Source organism: Sus scrofa, chromosome 12 (genome assembly GCF_000003025.6).
Source record: "Sus scrofa isolate TJ Tabasco breed Duroc chromosome 12, Sscrofa11.1, whole genome shotgun sequence".
NCBI lineage: Eukaryota > Metazoa > Chordata > Mammalia > Artiodactyla > Suidae > Sus > Sus scrofa.
Window position 1 is genome coordinate 15,678,313 of NC_010454.4, and position 23,622 is coordinate 15,701,934.

Genomic DNA, 23,622 nt, shown 5'->3' on the forward strand with positions numbered 1-23,622 from the left:
GTCTAAGTATTTGGAAACGGATCTTCACACACACCTGTGTGAAGGACTGAGACGTTAAGAGTACAAAGTTATACCACAAAAATAATAGGAAAAGCTTACTCTGTTTTACAAGATCAAGACAGATTAATTTTTTTTTTCAATTCTCTATTAACTTGTTAGAAGTTAAAGATCTATTAAAAGATCAGGAGAACATACTCAAGATTAAGGACCACGGGATACTCCCTCTTACTCCACTCTTTACATACTTGCCACCAAGATCTGATTAAAAGGCAAATTGGATATTGCTTCCCTTTCCAGCTCTGCTTAAAATCCTAGAGTAGGTTCGTTATCATGATCCTAAACACGTGGTTCCTGCAGAACCTCTTCAACTATTTACTGTACACTCCCTTCCCCTCAGACTTGTTTTGCTGAGGCCACACTTGCCTTACTTCTTTTATTCCTTGAACATATGAATGCTGCTGCTCGGCTTTAGGACTTTCGTTCCGGATCTTCCCTTTGTCTGGCAGGTCCTGATCCCAGACCTTCCCTTGGCTGGCTTTTTCTTTTCTTTCTTTTTTTCTGGTTTTGTTTTGTTTTGTTATTCAGACTCAGTTCAAATATCTCCTCCTCTGACTCTCCCTGATCACTCTCTAAAGAGAAACCTAGATCTACCCTGGTCTTTCTCTATCCCATTTCTTACTTTATTCCCTTCATAGTACTTGTTACTATCTAAAATTAAAGTATGTATTTATATGTTTATCATCAGTCTCCCTCCCAACTAGAAAATAAATACCTGGAAGGCAGGGGCCTTAACTGTCTTTTCCTTTACTCTGTTTTCTGTACCTAAAGCAGCGCCTGGCATAAAGTAGGTCCTAAACAAACATTTGCTTTATGATCAAGAAAAAGCACAGAAGAATAATAAGCAAATTACCTTGACCATAGCATAGACAGGAGACTAAATATTAGAAAGTCAGAAAGAAAACAGAAAAAGATGACTTTTCTTACCCAACTTATTCAGTTTGGTTGTAATATGAATATGAAAGATAAGGTACCTGGAAGTTTAAATGAATGGAAATGGATAAATTAGTAAGTGTAGCCCTAATGGCCATTTTAAATTAATGTATTTTGTTAAGAAACATTCTCTGGAGGATATTTCTTTATGATCAGCCAATCTTTTTCCATTCAATATCCTTTTTACTTATAACAAAATACAATTCAGAAAGATAACTAATGAATAATGTACTAAATAAGATTTTTAATTTAAATCTCAAAGTAATTTCATTCCAGATTAAACAGGAAAATTCGTATCATCTAATTCACTTGGCAGAAAATTGGCCACATAAAATTTTTCATGGCATCCTCTTTCAGGAGACAGATTTCTTTCATTCAGATATTTAAAAATGCATTCTCAAACTTTAAATTCTTAGGCCTTTGACAATCTCTTCAGTAAATAAAACAAAATTGAGAGGATAGTCATAGTGCTGTAAAATTAAAACTGAATAGTTCACACATGTAATTAACCAAGTCTACCTCTTATTACTGCTTCCCTGTATCACCTCTGTGATATTAGGTACTTTGTTATTAAATGCATTTATTTCTTAGGTTATCTAAAGGTTGCCTATTTAAGTTGAAGTTCAAACTGGGAGAGGCAAGTGGGATAGTACAGTGCTACCTTCAAAACCTCAGGCAATCTAGCTAACTTTTATAAGGAAATTGAATTTTTCTTGCCATCTCTACTAATATGTGTAGTAAAATGATGCACATTACTTGACAGCCATCAGATCTGGTGTATTTTCAGCAACCAATAAGAAAAAAGGAGGTTTTCTAAGCACAGAAATTTTATTCAGGCCCAATCACATAAAATGTACCCTGTTTTTAGATATTAGAAGGAATAAGTATTTTAGTAAACTGTTATTAAGCTATTTATTTTACTGATTTTTACCTAATGACCCAAGAATCAAAGTAGACTTTGACTCCATTATTCGAAGATGCCTAAAAAACAATACACAATACGAGAGGTATGACTTATGCTTTGCAGAACTACAGAATAAAGAAATATTTTAATGAAAATTTTAAGCATTGTAAAAGTTTCATTCAAAATAGAAGAGTCTGAAAATCCCATCTTCCTTTCTATCTTATTTTCTTTTGAGCTGTCGACTGATAATCAAACCTCCCTACCATCTAACGCAACGCCAGGCACACAGGAGGAAGTCAATGCATCCTTTGGAAATAACTTAATTTCTTGCCTCCATACACTCCTAACCCATCAACAGTGTCAACTTATTCACACTGGATATAAAATAATAATGTTAAAAGAAATCTAAGAGAGTGACCCAGGCTTTACATGTTTTTGCATACAAGTATCATTTAACAGATTAAAATTTCTTCCCTGAAAAAGCTTAAAGGGTCTAAAAAGTTCACTTAGTAAAGATACAGTTTCCCACCTAACAATTTGATCTGATTGCACAGAGCAGATCTTATGAGATCATATTACTTGTGAATTATAGTAAATAGCCTAAGAAGTTGGAGTAGTATACCAGAGAGAGGTAAATATCTAAGTCAGCTTTTAAAAATAGGTATGAAATGTACAAATCAGGATTTCAAACAAAAATACAACTGATGTACCTTTGCTAAACTATGAAGCTTTTATTATCCTAAATGACAATATCTCCATCTGTTAATCTGATATGAACAAGCTGATCAATGAAATCAGAACAACAGTGGATTCTGGCAAAACCAGAAACTTCCTGAAAGCCTAGAAAAATGTGTCCGCAACAGATGGATCATTTAGAAAATAAGTATATCAATCTGTCAAATTGAGCACTATTCTAATTCCCTAAATTAAAATCGGAAAGAGCTCCACTTTCCAAGAGTCTGTGACATCAGTCAGGCCAAGGAAGAAAAACCTAAAGATGCACACAAACATATCTGATATGACCTAGAGTGTCATACTGTTAGGTTTCCTGTTAAACATACTAAATTTAGGTAAAGTCCTTACCAGTTAACTTCTTCACAGGTTGGAGCCGAACACTGATAGACTGATGTGTGAGTAAGGGGGAGGATGGAAGAGAGCGAGACATGCCCTCCATAATCCGAATGTGCTGCATACCTTCACTCACTGGAAGTGGTGGGACGGCGTAGTCTGGCTCAAAAGCACAGTCGCTTTCTGTGGAGATGCCACCTGTTGTACAGAAGAGGATGGAATGAAAGAGCCAGTGAGAAAAGATTCTTCTACTAAAATTCTTCTCTATTAAAATTTATCTTGTGGGACGTCTCAGGACAGCATATACGGATATTGATTTTTCACTATGAGAAGACAAGGTATTTTCAACACACACATTCATCTCTACATTACTGGGTACTTAACTTCAGGTCTAGCACTAGGACATGGAACTTGATTAAGTTAAAAAAGAGTTCCTCCTTGTAAGGGGCTCACTGTCTCATGAGCGATGCAGTCATATAAAAAAATAATTGCAGGACAATGCAACAAGCATTACAATTAGAGCGATGGTCTTCAACTGTTTTCCCTGATAAAATAAACATGAAAAAAGACATTCATTTGCTTGGCAACCCAATGTATGCAATTGCTAATACAATCACCATAACTGTATTTCTTATTTTCTTTCTCCAACAAAGTACATGAAAATACAAGTGGTAAGATTAACAGTATATGATGACCTTTGAATCTGCTCAAACATTAAAAAAAGAGAAAATTACATGCTCTTTACTCCCACATACATACTGTTGATGTCTACTTCTGGTAAAGGCAGATTATAGACTTCACACTAACTTTTCTCTAAGAAAAACTAGAACTATATGTATTTTAAAAATCTTCCCAAAGGCACTGGAGAGTTAACAGCATGATGAAGAATTACAAGGAAAACACGGAGGCCTGGTATTTGTGGCTTATTTTTATTTAGTAGCATCTGAAAGGCTAAGAAACTAGTGACAGTTTTACAGAGTTGGGAGGACAAATACTGGAATGCAGAGAGAACCAAGTTGCAAAGGAGGAGCTGTTAAAACCTTAACATTTTTGTTTGGAACCCCAAAGTGTAGTTTGGGGTTTGTAGTATGGAATGTATGTAGTTTGGAACTACATTCTAGGAATAAGTATAAACCAAAACTAGACTGGCCTTTATAGGATTGAAGCTCAACTCCAAGTGTCTACCATAAAATTAAATTAAGGCAATCTTGGATTGCTAGTGCCTGCCAAAAGCAATCATAAATCTTTGAGGAAGATAGCATCATCATAGGTCTCAAATCATTTCCACAATTTTTCATATATACTATCTGGTCCTTTAACTAACAATAACAAAGAGATAAGATAACACAGCATGAAGAAAGCAAATCAGAAAGACCATGTAAAATAAATAGTCTCAGAGGGAATATAGACCATGGAACAATAAGGCACAGAATCATAAGGAGTATGCTTAACATCAAAAAGATTAAAATACTTACAAATGAATTTAACCAAAGAGGTGAAAGATCTATACATTGCGAACTATAAGACATTGATAAAGAAACTGAAGACTCAAAAACTGGAAAGATACTCTGTGTTCATGGACTATATGAATTAATATTGCTAAAATGTCCATTACCACCAAAATAATCTATAGTCTTAAGGCAATCCCTATCAAAATTCTTGTGGGGGGGGGCGAGTTTCCGTCGTGGCGCAGTGGAAATGAATCTGACTAGGAACCATGAGGCTGTGGGTTCGATTCCTGGCCTAGCTCAGTGGGTTAAGGATCTGGCACTGCTGTGAGCTGTGGTATAGGTCATAGATGTGGCGTTGGTGTGGCGCTGGTGTAGGGTGGCAGCAACAGCTCCAATTCGACCCCTAGCCTGGGAACTTCCATATGCCGTGGGTGCGGCCCTCAAAAGACAAAAAAAAAAAAAAAAAAAAACTTGTTGCTTTTTTCATAGAAATAAGGAAAAAAATCCTAAAATTACCATGGAACCATTAAAGACTCTGAATAGCTAAAGTAATCAAATAATCTTGAGCAAGAAAAAGAAAGCTGGAGGCATCACATTTCCTAATTTCAAATTCTATTACAAAGCTGGAGCAAAACAATTTGGTACTAGCATAAACGCACACACACACACAGATCAATAGAACAGAATAAAGAACCTAGAAATAAACCTATGCACATACAGTCAATTAATCTTCAATAAGGGCACAATGGGAAAAGGATAGTCTCTTCAACAGTGTTGGAAAAACTGAATAACCGCATGCAAAATGAAATTGGACCTTTATACCATTACACAAAAGTCAGTGAAAATGGGTTAAAATCTTAAATGTAAGACCTGAAACTGTAAAACTCTTAGGAAAATGATTTTTTTTTTATTTGACATCAAAAGCACAAGCAACAAAAACAAAACAAATGAGACTATATCAAACTAAAAAAGTTACTGCATAGCAAAGCAAACCATTAACAAAACGAAGTTAACCCACTAAATGGGAGAAAATATTTGCAAACCATGTATCTGATAAGGAATTAATATTAAAAATATATAAGGAACTCATACTCAATAGCAAAAAAACCAAATAACCTAATTAGAAAATGGGAAAATTAAATATTTTTCAAAGAAGGTAAATGAATGGATAACAGGTACACAAAAATAATCATTAATCACAAATTTTAAAATCAAAACAAAATATCACCTTATACCTATTAGAACAGGTATTATCAAAAAGTTAAAAGATAACAGCTATTGGCAGTGATGTGGAGAAAAGGGAAGGCCTAAACATTGTTGGTGGGAATGTAACCTGCTACAACCATTATGGAAAACAGTATGGAGAATCCTTAAGAAATTAAAAATAAAACCACCCTATGGTCCAGCAAACTTACTTCTGGGTATGTCAAAAGGAAATAAGAGATATCTCAAAGAGTTATTTGCACTCCCATGTTCACTGCAGCATTATTCACAGTAGCCATAATATGGAAACAACTTCAGTGTCTGTCAATGGACATATAAAGAAAATGTGATTTTACACACACACACACACACAAAGGAATTTTATCAGCCATAAAAAAGGAAATCTTGTCACTTGCAACAATATGGATGAAGCTTAAGGACATTATGTTAAGTGAAATAAACCAGACACAGAAAGACTCTCCACATAGTCTCACTGATATGTGGAATCTAAAAAATAAGGCCAAACTCATAGTAGCAGAGAGAATGGTAGTTACCAGGAGCTAGGGGTTGATGGCAAAAGGGAGATGCTGGTCAAAGAGTAAAAAGCTTTCAGATATTAGGTAAGTTATGTAGATCTAATGTGCATCATGATGACCACAGCTAATGATAATATTACTACTGAAATTTGCTAAGAATAGATCTCAAGTGTTCTCGTACACAAAAAGGGCAACTATGTGAGGTAATATCTTAATTAGCTTGACTGTGGTAATCATTTCACAGTGCATACATTCATTAAAACATCATGTTGTACACCTTAAATACATATAATTTGCATTTGTCAATCATATCTCAATAAAATTGGGGGGGTGGGGAAAAATTTTAAGAGCAAGCACATTGTCTTAAATGAAATGATGATAATGTGGTCTAAATTGAAAAGTAGGAACAAATTAAGGGTTTCCCTTTGGGTTCCCAATTGTATTACAGTTGTAATTTCATCATATATAACTTTAATTCATTTAAAAAACTACCGTGATATATGATGTATTATAATTTAACCAGTGTCTTGCTAATGGCCTCTTACAGTTCTTTCTGTAGTATTTCTATAGCTCCTAGACATAGAGCTACGTCAAAAGTGCTACGAGTTTCTATTGAGAAATACTGACCAAATGCTGTATTGAGCCTGTGTCATGTTATGTAAAAAGAAAAAAAGTACTATGCTTAACATTTAAAGAAAATAAAACTTTAGAATATCAGCAATGAATTAATATTATGAAAATAAAAACTCAATACAGGGACTAAAAAACAAATTAGATATATAAAGAGAGAATCAGTAAACTGGAAGATAAAACATTTGCACATCAAAGAACACTATTAAGAGAGTGAAAAGACAACTCTCCCGATGGGAGAAAATATTTCCAAATTATGTATGATATATAAAACACTACTAGAATTCACAACAAAAAGACAATTTTTTTTTTTTTTTTTTTTTGTCTTTTTGCCATTTCTCGGACCGCTCCAGTGGCATATGGAGGTTCCCAGGCTAGGGGTCTAATTGGAGCCACAGCCGCCAGCCTACGCCAGAGCCACAGCAACGCAGGATCCGAGCCGCGTCTGCAACCTACACCGTAGCTCACGGCAACGCCAGATTCTTAACCCACTGAGCAAGGCCAGGGATCGAACCCACAACCTCATGGTTCTTAGTCGGATTCATTAACCACTGTGCCACGACGGGAACTCCCAAAAAGACAATGTGATTTAAAAACAGGCTAAAGACTTGAACAGACATTTCTCCAGAGAAGCTATACAAATGGACAATTAGCACATGAAAAGATACTCAACACCATTAGCCATTACAGAAATAACAATAAAATCAAAGACACAATGAAATACCACTTCGCACTTGGTAGGATAGCTATTAACAAAAACAACAATGATAACAAAGAAGTGTTGGTGAGGATGTAGAGAAATTAGAACCCTCACACATTGCTGATGGGAATATAAGAAGGTACAACTGCTGTGTAAAGTGGTTTGGCAGTTCCTCAAAAAGTTAAAGACAGAATTTAACCCAGCCACCCCTCTTTTAAGTACACACCCAAAGGCAATGAAAATAAGTTTTCAAGCAAAAATCTGAACATGAATGCTTAGAGCAGCATTATAAATAAGAGCTAAAAAGCAGAAACTCAAATGTCATTAACTGGTGAATCAATAAACAAAATGTGGTATATCTATACAATGAAATATTATGTAGCAATAAAAACAATTATGGCTTGATTCATGCTACGGATAAACTCTGATAACATTATACAAAGTGAAAGAAGCCAGACCAAAAATGCCATGTGTTGTATGATTCCATTTATATGAAATGCTCAGAATAAGCAAATACAGAGATAAGGTAGATTAGTGGCTGCCAGAGACTAGTACAGGAATGTAGAGTGCCTGCTTAAGAGGAATAGGTTTTTCGTGTTTTGGGCTTTTTTTAAACAGCACCATGGGCAGCAGGAAGTTCTCAATATGAGTTAGAGCTGCAGCTGCTGGCCTGCACACCAGCCACAGCAACGTGGGATCTGAGCCTCATCTGTAACCTATGCCACAGCTTGCGGTGGCATGCGATCCTTAACCCACTGAGCGAGGCCAAGGATGGAACCCACATCCTCATGGATACTAGTCTGGTTCTTAACCTGCTGAGCCACAGTGGGAATTCTGGAATAGGATTTCCTTTTGGGGTGATGGATTAAATAGCAGTGATGGCTGCTCAACACTGTAGATGATGTAAATGTACTAAAAGTCACTGAGCTATATACACTAAAATTGTTAAAATAGTAAATTTCGGGAGTTCCCGTCGTGGCACAGTGGTTAACAAATCCGACTAGGAACCATGAGGCTGCATTTCGATTCCTGGCCTTGCTCAGTGGGTTAAGGATCCGGTGTTGCCATGAGCTGTAGTTTAGGTTGCAGATGCAGCTCAGATGCTGCGTTGCTGTGGCTCTCCTGTAGGCCGGCAGCTACAGCTCCAATTAGACCCCCTAGTCTGGGAACCTCCATACACCATGGGAGCGGCCCAAGAAAAGGCAAAAAAAGAGGGAGAAAAAAAAAAGTAAATTTCATCTCAATTTAAAAATATTAGGTAGGTACTTACCATCAACTCACATATATTTAAACCAGAAGCCGTGTAGTCCATTTCTTATCACATCCCTTTGCAACACATGCATTAGCTATTCTGCAGATTAACAACCTCGAATAGATTCCAAATCTGCCATGTTCTGTTCATTTCTTCTACCATTACCATAGTCCAGATCACTATCGTCTTTCCCCCCAACTTTTGTTGGTAGAAATCTAGGATTTATTCCTTATCCTTGGACTTCAGAAATTTACCAGAGTAAGTCCTAACTTCTTCTTTCTCATTAGTCTGAGTCTTCTCTTTTTACCATACTGACCAATACTCTTTTCAACTTCTCTCTCTCTGAAACTGTGATCAGACCAATACTCCTAGACAATCTTCTAGACCTATTTTTTCAAATCTCTTTCTCTCTGAATAGATTCTAACCCTCATGCTTTCGTGAATAGATGTGAGACTAATTTATATGGGATTACAGCACTTGACACTTTTACAAACAAAAAGGCATGCCAACAGTGTAATTCTCTGATTGGAGAAAAATTACCAATGGATTTCTTAAAAAAGCAATGTATCTAGAAGAATGCATTTGATTTTTGTGCAATACCTCTTTTCAACTGAAATGTTCTAATGTTAAAAGTTCACTGATAATTTTAGAATCTAGTAATACTCCTTAAGGAATAATACCGCAATTAGTCCAGTATGGATGTCCTAGTTTACTTTTCTACTTAAAAATACTTTCCTCCATCTTCTCTGTCCTATAAATTGTGCTTGAATTCACTGCAGCCATAGAGACAAAACTAAAAATACACATTTCAAGTAAAGAAAAGTACTAGTAAACACTCACAGAATTTGACTGTGTTAGGTTTTCTTGGGTAACTAACCATCTCAATATCTCAATAGTCTACAGCATTTACTTTTATAAAGCTCAGAAGTCTGCAGATTGACTGTGGGTGAAGCTAATTTTGGTTGGGTTATCAGATTCAGAACGACTTCAATGTGTATTTCATAAAGGGCCTAGTCACTGAAGGGACAGTCACAGAGTATGCTCCTCTCACGGTAGATCACAGGACTGCAGGATACCGAGTTAAATCAGAGAAACACTGCTAATCCTCTGTTTGCTAACATTCTAATGTCCTAATAAGCAAATCCAGGAACAACACCAATGGAGTATGGAAATATACCCGGCCCACTTCAATGGGAACAACTAAAAAGTTGCATTGCAAAAGGAAGAGATGTATAGTGTTAGATAGAAAGTGAAGAACTGGAAATCCAATTCACCCAGCATTTAAGATGACACTTACTGGTACCCAAATTACTAAACCCTCATTTTCTACCTTTATTTTTACGATCACTCACTTTTCCTGTTTCAATCAACCAAGTAAAAGTTAATGAAATAATGTGGAGATATATATGGCAGAATAAAATAAACTGTAACTGCAATGTATACATCTAAGGATGACCTGACCCCCTTGCTGTACAGTGGGAAAATAATAATAATAAAAAAAAAAAACTGCTTAACGTGACAAAAAATTCAGTTACACAGGGTACCTGGGTGACTAGACATTGAAAAGCTCAATTAAGAAAGCACAGGTATATCAAGTATGTGGACGCTAAGAAAATGTGAGAAGTAACTGCGGTTCAATAAAAATTTCAATCATCACTAAGTCTTATATTTAGTACAGATGATTATGAAATATTGAAGTACGAGTTAATAAAGAAATGCTTTAGCCTAAGGCCATAACTATTCCGCAGCATTGCCTTCTAATTTTTCAAGTTATATAAATAACAAAACTTACAAATCAAAAACCTCCAGCATGACAATTTATTGAACTGTACACATGATTTGTGAATTTTCTAGTTTGTATGTTATTAAAAGTTCATTTAAAAAAGGACCCAGAAAAACGAAACAAAACACAGCATGACGATAAACTAGTCCGTAAAGTCAAAGGGCTTTTACATATTTAGGAAAAAGGGGGTTTTGCCTAAAATTACTCCAAACATCCTTTTAACTCAAAGCTTATAGCTCCATGACTCAGTAATATTCTCATACCATGTCCCTTTATCAGGCAGGAAGTAGGCCAAGAGAAGTGCAATAAATAGTACAGGCTAACGTAGTCAGACAGCATGACTGCCTAGGTAGAAAATTTTAAGAAATATAACCAAAAAAGCCACTAGAAAAAAAGAAGTGAGTTAGGGAAATTCAAAGGTTACAGCTTCCGCATTCCAGATAGAAGAAGCAAGTGTCTTTCTATGTACCAGTAGTGAATACCCAGAAAACAAAAAATTTTAAAACCAGTAAAATAACACCAATAAAAACATGAAATAATTAGGAATAAATCTAACAAAATATGTACAACATTTGCATGCTGAAAACTACAAAACGGGCTGGTAAAAGAAATCCAAGACCTAAATGGAGAAATATAGTATGTTCACGGAACTGAAGTTTTTATGATGCTAAGTCTCTACGTAATCTATAGGTTTAAAGCAATCCTAATGAAAATCCAGCAGGCAATTATTTTTGTAATCGAAAGTTAAACTTTTATGTAAAAACAAAGAGACTAGGATAGACAAAAAAAATGTGAAGAAAATAAAAATTTGGAGTCTCATAGAACCCTAATTTCAAGACTAAAATTACTGCAATTCAAGGAGTATGTGGTATTGGCAAAAGAAGGGACACAAAATCAACAGAACAGAGTAGAGAATCTAGAAAAAGACCCACACAAATAGTCAACTAATTTTTTTGACAACAGTGCTAGGGCAATTCAATGTTGAAAGGATAATCTTTCAACAAATAGATTTAAAGCAATTGGATCAATGAGGACCTGCTGTATTTCAAAGGGAATTCTACTCAGTATTCTATAATAACCTATATGGGAAAAAAATCTGAAAAAGAATGGATATGCGTATATATATATATATATATATATATATAATTGAATTGCTTTGTTGTACAGCAAAAATTAACACACTGTAAATAAACTACTTATAAAACTTCAATAAAATTTTTAAAAATTAAAAAAAGCAACTGGATACCCATATACAAAAACATAAACCTTGACCTGTACCTTCACCTCATATAAAATCAAACTGAGGAGTTATCGTGGCTCAGTGGTAAAGAACCCGACTAGTATACATGAGAATGCAGGTTCGATCCCTGGCCTTACTCGGTGGGTTAAGATCTGGCATTGCTGTGGCTGTGATGTAGGCCAGCACCTGCAGCTCTGATTCAAACCCTACCCTGGGAATTTCCATATGCTGCAGGAGTGGCCCTAAAAAGCAAACAAAACAAAACAAAACAAAAACAAAAAGAATGAAATAAAAATAAAATGCTACAACCACACAAAAAAATCAAGTTCAAATGAATCATAAACCTAAATGTAAAACCTAAAACTATAAAATTTCTAGAAGAAAACATAGGAAAAATATCTGTGTGATCTGTTGTCAGGTGAAAATTTCTTACAATAGACCCCACATAGATGAACTACAAAGAAAAACTGATAAGTTGGATAAATTATTTAGAATTTCTATTCTTCAAAAGACACTGTTACAAAATGGAAAACCAGTACCAACTGAGAGAATACATTTGCAAAATACATACCTGACAAAGGACTGGTAATTGGAACATAATAACTCTTTTTGGGTTTTTTTGGTCTTTTGTCTTTTTAGGGGCGTACCCATGGCATATGGAGGTTCCCAGGCTAGGGGTCTAATCAGAGCTGTAGCTGCCAGCCTACACTACAGCCACAGCAGCAACACGGGATCTGAGCAGCATCTGTGGCCTACACCACAGCTCACAGCAACGCTGGGTTCTTAAGCCACTGAGCAAGGCCAGGGATAGAACCTGCGTTCTCATGGGTCTTAGTCGGGTTTGTTAACTACTGAGCCAGGACAGGAAATCCTAAGAACCCTTTTAATGCAACAAGAAACCACTGCAATTTAAAATAGGCAAATGAGGAGTTCCTGCTGTGGCTCAGTAGATTAAGAATCCGATTGCATTGGCTGGGGTTGTTGTGAAGGTGTGTTTCCTAGCCCAGCACAGTGGGTTAAAGGTTCCAGCGTTGCCACAGCTGCTGCTCGGATTCAGTCCCTGACCTGGGAACTTCCATATGCTGTGATGTGGCCATAAAAAAAAAATAGACAAAAGATCTGAACAGACACTTCAGTAAGAGATATGGGTGTCAAATAAACACATGAGAAGATGTTCAACATCACTAATCATTATGAAAATGCAAATGAGGGGATGTCACTACCCAGATAGGGAAATAGCTAAAGTTAAAAAACAAAATGCTAACAAAAACAAGTGATGGGAAGGATGAACTATAATTCTTATATACTGCTGGTGAGAATACAAAACGGTATACAACTTTGGGAAACAATTTGACACTTTATCAACTTAACGTATGACCCAGCAATCCAATACACAGACATTTACCCCAAAGAAATGAAGGCAGAATGCCCCCGACCGTGCGTGTGCACACACATACATGCATACACACACACACACACACACACACACACACACACACAGAAGATCAGTTCATGATCTCCAAAACCTGGAACCTACTCAAATGTCCATCAACTGGTGAACAGATAAACAAATTGTGAGACAGACATACTTTGGAATAATACTCAACAATAAAATGGAGTAAACTACTAATAGATGCAAAAAAAAAATCAATCTTAAAAGCATTAAAGCATAAGAATCCAGAGTCCAAAAGGCTACATATTACCTGGTTTCATTTACAGAATATTCTGAAAAATCCTACAGTAACTGAAAACAGATTAGCAGTTGCCAAGGATTAGGGAAAGGTTTAAGGGATCTGAGTACAAAAGGGCAAGATTTAATTTTATATGTTGATAGAAAAAAAGCTCTGTTTGGTTTCAGTGGTAGTTTACATGACCATATATGTTCTTTTTAAATTCATAGCACTACATTTAAGAAGGGAAAATATTACTATACATAAATTAAATTTCAATAAACCTGACTTTTAAGAAAACGTATAGTAATCTGTGATAACATACTGACTGTACACTAACGATTTGCAAATTTTTTTTTTTTTAAGGGATGCACCTGTGGTATATGCAAGTTCCTATGGTAGGGGTCAAATTGGATTTGTAGCTGCCAGCCTAGCCACAGCCACAGCAACTTGGGATCCAAGCCTCGTCTGTGAACTACACCAGAGCTCACAGCAATGCTGAATCCTTAACTCAATAAGTGAGGCCAGGGACTAAATCTACATCCTCAGAGATACTAGTCAGATTCATTTCCACTACACCACAATGGGAACTCCCTGCAAACTCTTCTGACCGCATGTTTTCTTTCAATGAATGTCTATTTTTAAAAAGTATACAGAAATAAAATAATACTATAGGTGATAAAATGACTCCTAGAACAAATGGAGGCACATCATACATAATAACAATGCAAAATTTATCAAAGGGCTTTCATATATTTCTGAAACAAAGAGGTATGGCCTACACTTACTCCTAATGTTCTTTTAAAGGCCAAGATACACACCACTGAGTCTGCAACATTCTTACAAGTTTACGCATTAATCAAAAAATGAGGCAGAGAAAGTTTTAATAACTAATATAGGCTCACAGAGCCAATTAACAGAAGACAATTAAAACTCTCAAATCCTTCCCATAATCTGTAAGGCCCTAGACAACCTGGACCTACTCAATTCTCTGACCGAATCACACCTCCCAACTGCTCTGACTTCATCACTTCTCAATTTCCCCCTCGGTGCACAATGATTCAGCCACACTAGCTTTTCAGTACCTTGATCTGGCCAAATTTATTCTCAACTTATGGCCTTTGTTTATTTCTTCTGCCTAAAATACTTACTTCCCAGTATCTTTGCAAGCTGGTGCTTCTTTGTCTTTATAAACTCAAATGTCAGCTCCTCAGAAAGGCCCATCAGGACTAAACTAAAGTTACCACCCACTGTTTTCTCCAGCTCCCATTCTCTGTTACATAATCCTATTTTGTTTTCTTGATAGCACTTATCATGACCTGAAATTATGTGGTTATTTTATTTGTCTCACTCCTTTAGAATGAAAGCATCATAAGAGTAAGGATTATCTCTGGTTTGCTCAGTACTCTCTTCCCTTGGTCTGATTGAGACCAGGGTACTGGGACAGTCTCTGGGGTGGGCAAGGGCGGGGCAGCTGATTCAGGCCTCCCATCATCTTGGCGGCGCAGCTCTGGCCCTTCCATCTGCCTAGGATGCTCTGCCCTAGGGTCTCTTGTCAGGGCTTTCTTCTCATGATCCCAGTCTGAGCACAGAAAGAACATCTTTCCACACAGAGGCTTGAAGGCATAAACTAGGATCTCTAGACACAGCTGACAAAAGGTGGCGATAGTGGGCATCAGAAAGGGGAAACTTTCAGCTTCTCATTATACTGCCTGCATGAAAGAGATGCAAATAGATGGGAATCTTAATAAAATAAATTTCATGAATGTAATCTATGTGGAAAAGCCTTTAGAAGGAGCATTAATCTTATCTTGCAGGAGAGAAATCATAAAGGAGAGACAAATCATGAATTTAAGAATTCTAAGAAAGTGTTCAAAACCCATTATTCTATTCAGAGACATGGGAGAATTCAAAATGAAGAAAAGCCCTTCAAATGATTTCATACTATGGGAGCATGTGGTCATATGGCCATCCCCAAACTACAAAAGAGATCTCAGACTTTTATTAATGTAATCAGTTGTCAAAAAGTTCTTCAGAAATGGCTCATCCTGTGGTGTGAGAACACTGGTCAGAAACTCCATGAACACAAACACTATGGAAAAGCCTTCAGCAGGACCAGTCCTTTTATTGCTCTCCAGAGCATCCACAGTGGGGAGAAGCTACAAAAGCCAGCCTTCAGCAGAACATCAAGCTCACAATGCCTACATGAATACACACAGGAGAGAAACACTATGATTCTAGTGGACTCAGAAAAGCCTTCAACAGCAACTTTAATGTGTGTATCCTTGGAAGAAAGTCTGAACACAATGACTGTGGGCAGGTTTTCAGAAGCCACCCATCCAAATGGAAAATGTGAGCACACACATAGAACAGAAACCTCACAGGTGTCAGGAAAATGCGAAAGGTTTCAATGGTCCCTCTTGTGTTTATAGACCTGTGAGAATTCACACTGGAGAGAAACCTTAAGAATATACACCATGTAGGGAAAAAAAATAATAATAAGGATCCAGCATTGCCATGAGCTGTGGTGTAGGTCACAGACGCAGCTTGGATCCCATGTTGCTGGTGGCAGCTGTAGTTCCGATTTAACCCCTAGCCTGGGAACTTCCATGTGGGAAAGCCTTCAGCCCCAAATTTTCCCTTGTTCTGCATATGAGAATACAAGGAAACAAACTGTGTGAGTGTTTTACAAGTATCAGTAAGGGTATGTCATTGAAAAACATCATTAGGTTCCAGTTCTAGGAAAGATGGCATAAGCATACTACACCTTTACTCTCTCACTGAACGCAACGATAAACCCCTGAAAAGATGCAGAGAGCTCATTTCTAGTTTCCTAAGATAGAGGGAAACAACAACAACTCAGAGGCACTGGTGAAGTTCACAGTCCAGGGGCACAGGCTCAATCAAAAGTTTGAGACCTATCCATGGGACAACAGAATGCTTCCGACCCCATGCCCACCTTAAAATTACATTACTATTTACCAAAGTTAATTTTATACAGTACACTATGTTCACCTTTCAGCAGAAACTTATAAGATATGCTAAAAGTAAAAACAAAAAACAAACAAAAAAAAAACAACCCACTATGAAGAAATCAAACATGCATCAGAACCTGCCCTAGATATGGCAAGGATATTGGAATTAGAAGGTTGTGAATTTTAAAGATGAAATAGATATAACAAAATATATACATAATCTATATGAGGAGAACAACAAAACTTTGATGAATGAAGTCAAAGAAGATCTAAATAAATTGAGAAAAACTCCATGTTTATGGATACAAAGAATCAGTATCATAAAAATGTCAATTTTTCCCAACTGACCTAACAAACTTAATGCAAACCCAATCAAATTCCAGGGATTTGTTTTGTTGATATTGACAAGCTGCTTATAAAATTTGTATGGGGAGTTACCGTCGTGGCTCAGTGGTTAACGAATCCAACTAGGAACCATGAGGTTGCGGGTTAGATCCCTGGCCTTGCTCAGTGGGTTAAGGATCCAGCGTTGCTGTGAGCTGTGGTGTAGGTTGCAGATGTAGCTTGGATCCCGCGTTGCTGTGGCTCTGGCATGGGCCGGTGGCTACAGCTCTGATTAGACCCCTAGCCTGGGAACCTCCATATGCCGCGGGAGCGGCCCTAGAAAAGGCAAAAAGACAAAAAACTAGCAACAACAACAACAACAAATTGTATTAAGGGACAAAAGACCAGAATAGCCAATTCAGTGTTTGAAGGGGAAGAACAAAGAAGGAGTAGAGAAACTACTGAACTTCAAGACACATAAAGCTACAATAATCATGGCACTCAGGCACTGATGAAAGAATAGACAAATCAATGGAACAGAATAGATAGTCCAGAAATAGACATAAATATAATCAACTGATCTTTGACAAAGGAACAAAGGAAACACACTGGAGAAAAGATAGTCTTTTCAAAAAAAATACTCTTGAGACAACTGGACATTGACATTCAAAAAAAAAAAAAAAGAATCTAGGCATTCTCATTGTGGTTCAGCAGGTTACGAAGTGAACTAGTATCCATGAGGATGAGTCTTCAATCCCTGGCCTCACTCAGTGGGTTAAGGATCCGCATTGCTGAGAGCTGTGGTGTGGGTCACAGATGTGGCTTGGATTGCAATCCCTAGCCTGGAAATTTCGTATGCCACAGGTGAAGCCCTAAAAAGCAACAAACAAACAAATACACGAAAAACAAGAAAAACCCAGTCTAGACACAGACCATACAACCTTCATAAAAAATTACCTCAAAATGGATCACACACCTAAATGTGATACGCAAAAAGTATAAAACTCTGAGAGAACATCACATAGAAAATCCAGATGACCTTGAGTACTGTGATGAGTTTTCAGATACAACCCCAAAGGAATGATCCTTGAAAGAAATAATTGATAAGCTAGACTTCATTAAAATTTAAAATGTCTGCTCTGTGAAGGAGAATGCGAACACGAGCTGGGAGAAATATTTAAAATATAGCCAAAGCATACACAACTCAACGACAAGAAAATACAAAACACGATTAAAACACAGGCAAAAGACCTGAATGGATATCTCACTGAAGAAGCAAATAAGCATACGAAGACAATGTCAACATATTGTCTTCATCATATAATGACAATGACATCATGTCATTAGAGAATTGCAAATTAAAACAGCATGAGATACCGCTGCACACATATAAAAATGGCCAAAATCCAAAGCACCAATAACCCCAAATGCTGGTGAGGCTGTGGAGCAACAGAATTACTCATTCATTGTTGGTGGGAATGAAAACAGGTACAGCCACTTCAGAAGACACGCTGGTAGTCTCTTAAAAAACTAAACATACTCTCGCCTTACAATCCAGCAATCATGCTCCTTGGCTTTTATCCAAATGAGCTGAAAACTTATATCCACACAAAAACTGCACATGGATGTTAACGGCAGCTTTATTTACAACTGTCAAAACTTGGACACAACCAAGATGTCCTTTAGTGGGTGAGAAGATAAACAAACTGTGGTACATCTGGACAATGGAATATTATTCAGCACTAAAAAGAAATGAGCTGGTAAGTCATGAGACAGCTTGGAGGAACCTTAAATGTATATTCCTAAGAGAAAGAAGACAATCAGAAAAGGGTACATACTGTATAATTCCAACTATATGACATCCTGGAACAGGCAAAACTGTGGAAATAGTAAAAAGATTGGTGCTTTCCAGGGATTGTGGGCAGGGAAAGAAGAACACATCAAGTATAGAGGATTTTTAGGGCAGTAAAACTACTCTACATGTAATGCTATAATAGCAGATGTATGTCACTATACATTTGTCAAAACCCATAGAATGTACAACATCAAGAGTGAACCCTAATGTAAACTATGACCTTTGGATGATAATGATGTGTCAATAGAGGTTCGTCTATTGTGACAAATGCACCACTCTGGTGCTGGGATCTTAATAGAGGGAAGGCTGTGGGGTGTGTGGGTATATGGGAGCTCCTTGCACTTTCCCCTCAATTTTGCTGTGAACCTAAAACTAGTCTAAAATATCATAAATTTACAAACAAAAAAAACAAACAAAAATTGCATAGAGTAACCATCTGAGGACTCTGAAAATAAACGATAGCAGGCAGATTGCAAAAGGAGCACAGAGTATAAAGTTCCACTGAGGTGATGGTGAGTTTACCATGTTTTTCCTCAGCTATTGCCTAGCTTGGACTCAAAAGGCAGCCCACAACTCAGAAGTGTACAACAGGTAAGAACAAACGCCAAGAAAATCTCTCCCTCTCTAGTGAGGAACAGGAAAAGGCAACCCTTGTTGGTCTGAGACTAGGGGATATCCCTTTTTTCCCCTTGTCTTCTATCCTGGGGTCCAGCCAATTCTATGGCAGTAGATAGGGGTTTCCTAAAACGGGAGAAGGGAATCCTTTTCTCTGACCCTAGGAATTGTAATCCGAAGAGTGTGAGGCAAATCTTCATCGCTTTTTCTCTCTCTGTCCTCTTATCATTTGACCTGGATACAGACTAAGTTGTAGGAATTGAACTATGGGAAACTTATAGTCCCTGTTTTTCAGCCAGAATGGGAAGAGAGGGCTTACGAGTTGGAAAATGTTGGTAAGACTGGGGTCTGGAGGGATATCAAGAAAACAATCCCATCAAGTTGTATATAAACTTCTGGGCTCACTCCCTCTGAGCTTTGAGTGCATGGATGTCACCTTAAAAGCCGTATCACAGGCTTTGAGAACAGAGCAACGAGATATCCTTACTACCGCTATGGTCCCAGAATGGACACAGGGTCACACATACGGTGAAGTGATCTAAACAGAAATGCTTAGAAAATTGAACACTGGAACCACAGCCCCCAAAATGCAGGTAAAATCTGTGCCCTAAATATAATCTGGTTGACTAGCCACTGACACACACACACACACAAATATCAACATTCTCCTTAGAACTTAGATAATGGGTAACTCAGGGTTTCATATCACAATATTCAAATGTCTAGGATATAATTCAAAATTACATGGCATATGAAGAAACAGGAAAATCTCAACATGAGAAGGAAAAATCAATAGACAGATGTTATTCCTGAGATCACACAGATATTTGAATTAAAAATCAGAGACCTTAAAGCAACTACTACAACGATGCTTCAATAAGTAAAGGCATACTTTCCTGAATGAATAGAAAGAGAAAAAAAAATCTCAAAATCTGTTGTGTATTTTACACATGTAATACTCCTTCTTTAGGACCAGACACATTTCAAGGACTCAGTAGCTACATGCGGCCAATGACGACTGTATCACACAGTAAAGTTCTCGACCCATAATCAGAATCAAGTTCAACTCGTTTCTAGAGTATAAGCTAAGAAGTATGATCCAATCACTAAATGCTGGAAAGCTCTTACTGCATCCCCACATTCAATTCGTCTGTATGGCCTGTGCAGAAAACAGACACATCTCAGAGAATGACAGTGGATTTCTGTAACTTATTCGGGTTTGGAATCCCATTGCTGCTATTGCTTTAGATGTGGTTTTGTTGCTAAAGCAAATCACCACATCCCTGGTACCAGGTCTGCAGCTATGGGGCCTGAGAATGAAATCATTATAATCAGCAAGCATTCAGCTGTCACGGTCAGCTATACATTTTCACTGGCCTACCTCATACGAATTCTCCTGCTCTAGATAATAATGTAATCAAAAGGGACTTTAACTGCCTTTCCATTTGGTAAGGGCACCATGCAGGTCCACTACGCTGATAATTTCATGCTGATTAGAGCTGGTGAACACAAAGCAGCAACCGATCTAAATACTGTGGTAAAATACATGCATGCCATAGAGTAAAAAATAAATACTACAAAAATTCAGGTCTTCCACATAGGTAAAATTTCTGTGAGCCCTATGGTCTTAAGCAATTCAAGATACTTCCTTCTAAGGTGAAGAAGTTGCTGCACTGACTCTTACTTCTGAGAAAGAGGTACACGACCTAGTAGACCTCCTTGCATTTTTGAAGCTATCTGTACCTCCATCAGGCAACTACAAACCATTTACCAACACTGCTGGATGTGAGAGAGGCCTACAACAACAGAAGGCTCTGTAACACACAGCAGCTACTATGGAAGCACCTTTGCCTCTTGGGTTTTATAAGCTACCAGATCCAATGACGCTTGACATACCTGTGCCAGATAGGGATCTTATACGGTTATTGTACAACTTTAAGTGAATTGGAGGGCAGACCTCTAGCACCTTATAAAAAAAGTTATGCCATCCTATGCAAATCACTATCACCCTTTTTTGAAAAACAGTTTTTGACTTACCAGAGGGCCTTAGAATGAGTGCGTGATCATGGGCCACCATGTTACCAAGTGCCCTGGGCAGCCCACCGTGAACCAAGTTTTGCTGGACTAACAAAGGAACACGGTTGGGTGTGTACTGAAGCACTTCATTATCAAAAGGAAGAGGTGTACAAGAGATAAGGCTTGACAGGTTCTAAAGGCATAAATAGTTTGCATGAGCCCAGATGCCCAAGGTTCCTACTCCTGCTATATTGCTTCTTTTCTCCCAATCTGGATATGTTTTATCTCAAGGAGGATTCTCTATGCCCAACCCACTAAGAAGAAAAAAAAAAAAAATCAAGCTTGTTTACTGATAGCTCTGCATGATAATGTGCAGATGACACAATACTAGAGCCCCATTCTGAGGCAGTCCTGAAGGACAGTGGTGAAGCTTGAACAGGCTACCTGGTTGTTCACTTTGCCTGGAAGGAGAGATGACAGAGGTACTGTTCTATACTGACTCACGGACAGTGTTTAATGGTATGACTGGATATTCAGAGATTTGGAAGGAATAATGAGAAAACGGGTGATATGGAAATCTGGGGATGAAGTTTTTGGACAGACCCTCTTTAAAAGGGCACGGAGTATAGAGCAATTTATGTCCCATATAAATGCTTACCGAAGAACTCTGCAAAGAAAGTGCTCAATAACCCTGCAGACAAAATGACCAGTCTAAGGGACTCAGCCAATCTCTTTACCCAGTCATTTGAACCTTATCTGACAGGCTCAATAATGAGGTGGCCATGGCAGCAGGAATGAAATTTATAAATGGGTTCAGAAACACAGACTGCTACTCACCAAGGCCTTTCTGACTAAAGCCATAGCTGAGCATCTGATCTGCCAAAAGTTCAAGGGTAGGGGAATGATCCCAATATATGGTACCATTCATGGGATGGTCAGTCAGTTTTCTCTCTACTCATTTCTTGCCCCTCATGATTTTCTCTTCCTTCTTAGTAAATCAATTATGAATTTTAAATAAACACTGTTTATAGTGTCAAGGTTTCCAGACTGTCTCAGTCTGCCCCCTGGTGGGAACCAGCTCTTCAATCTTTCACTAGGAATAAAACCTATGAAATCCAGCCTAGTCCATAAACAAAACAAAACAAAACAAAACACAAAATGTATTTACTAGAAAATAATTTTACCCTAGGCTTTAGTAATAGGTTCTTCATCCTTTGTTATCCAACTCTTCTTTATGATCCTTCATTAAAATTCACGAATTTTTTCAAAGGGTTTTTTTATCATATTTATCTCTTGCCAGAAAAATTCAGATAAAAATATTTAAAAATCAAGATATTTCTAAATGTCCAACATACCTCTTCCAACATTTTTAGCTGCCATGCTTTTATTTATTTTCATTCATAAATATGGAAAAGCAAGGAGTGGCTTCTACAAGCCTTTTAGAATTAACTAGGCCAGTTATAATGCTAAGTAGGATATTTAGTATGTTCTGACACAAAATGTGCTTAAGGTTGCATATTCCAAGAGTTTAAGATACTACTAAATAAATTATTATGAATCACTTTGAAAATCTGGACAGTCATAGATGAGGAAATGGTGGAATAAATTATAGATTACTTAGCTAAGAAGGATTATCAGACTTTAAGAAACAGAATTTAAGTATGTTCCTGGTGGATGGCTATGATACATTGTTAATTGGGACAGAACTAAAACTGCATTTCATTTTTTTAAATCTTAAAATACTCACACACATGCATACAAATGCACACATGCAAGCACACATACATATGCACACCTGTGCAGATGCCATATGAGTTTAGGGGAAAACATGGAAGGACCCAGACTGAATGGAGTTAATATTGGTTATTTTAAGAGGAGCACACAAGGAAGAAGCCCTAACATACCCTTTTTACATGTCTACGTGTTTGGTAAAAAGTAATGTTTTACTTAATAAAATTATTATAATTTACATTAAATAATACAAAGTGTAACTGAAATACATAAGCACATTCTGACATATACCTAGCACCCCAGGATAAGAAGACACTGTTGGCTAGAGGGGCAATTTCAAGTTTAATTTTTTTGGAAAAATTACTGTTACACAAAGAATAATCCGAAGAAGTTAAATTTCAGAAGAAACACAGGACAACAAACATTTGTGTTTTATATATCAGAATGGAAAGGTTCTAAATACATGCTACCGGCAAGGCGGATTTGAAACTTTTGGTGCAGATTACTATAAAGCCTGAGGTATTTTCCTACTGAAAACAATACCTATTTCATAGCATTATTCTGAGAATTAAATGAGGATTATGTGAAAGCACCTAGCGCAGAGCCTTGCACATACGTATTATTAAATTTTTATCTTTATTCCTAAAGCAATCTATGTTGAGAACTAAATAATTTTTA

General features: G+C 37.2%; 1 protein-coding gene across 15 annotated transcripts in view; it reads right to left on the reverse strand.

Annotated features, from left to right (window-relative positions):
- Positions 1-23,622, reverse strand: part of TANC2 (tetratricopeptide repeat, ankyrin repeat and coiled-coil containing 2) — a 365,248-nt gene that overhangs the window by 229,729 nt on the left and 111,897 nt on the right. For 8 of the 15 annotated variants that reach the window (XM_021068126.1, XM_021068124.1, XM_021068122.1 and 5 more), the window contains one exon: positions 2,978-3,160. In XM_021068126.1, coding sequence (XP_020923785.1) covers positions 2,978-3,160 — 183 coding nt within the window. Of the gene's footprint in view, positions 1-1,921; positions 1,972-2,977; positions 3,161-23,622 lie in introns of all 15 variants that reach the window. The other 7 variants (XM_021068130.1, XM_021068127.1, XM_021068131.1 and 4 more) reach the window with 3 other exon arrangements.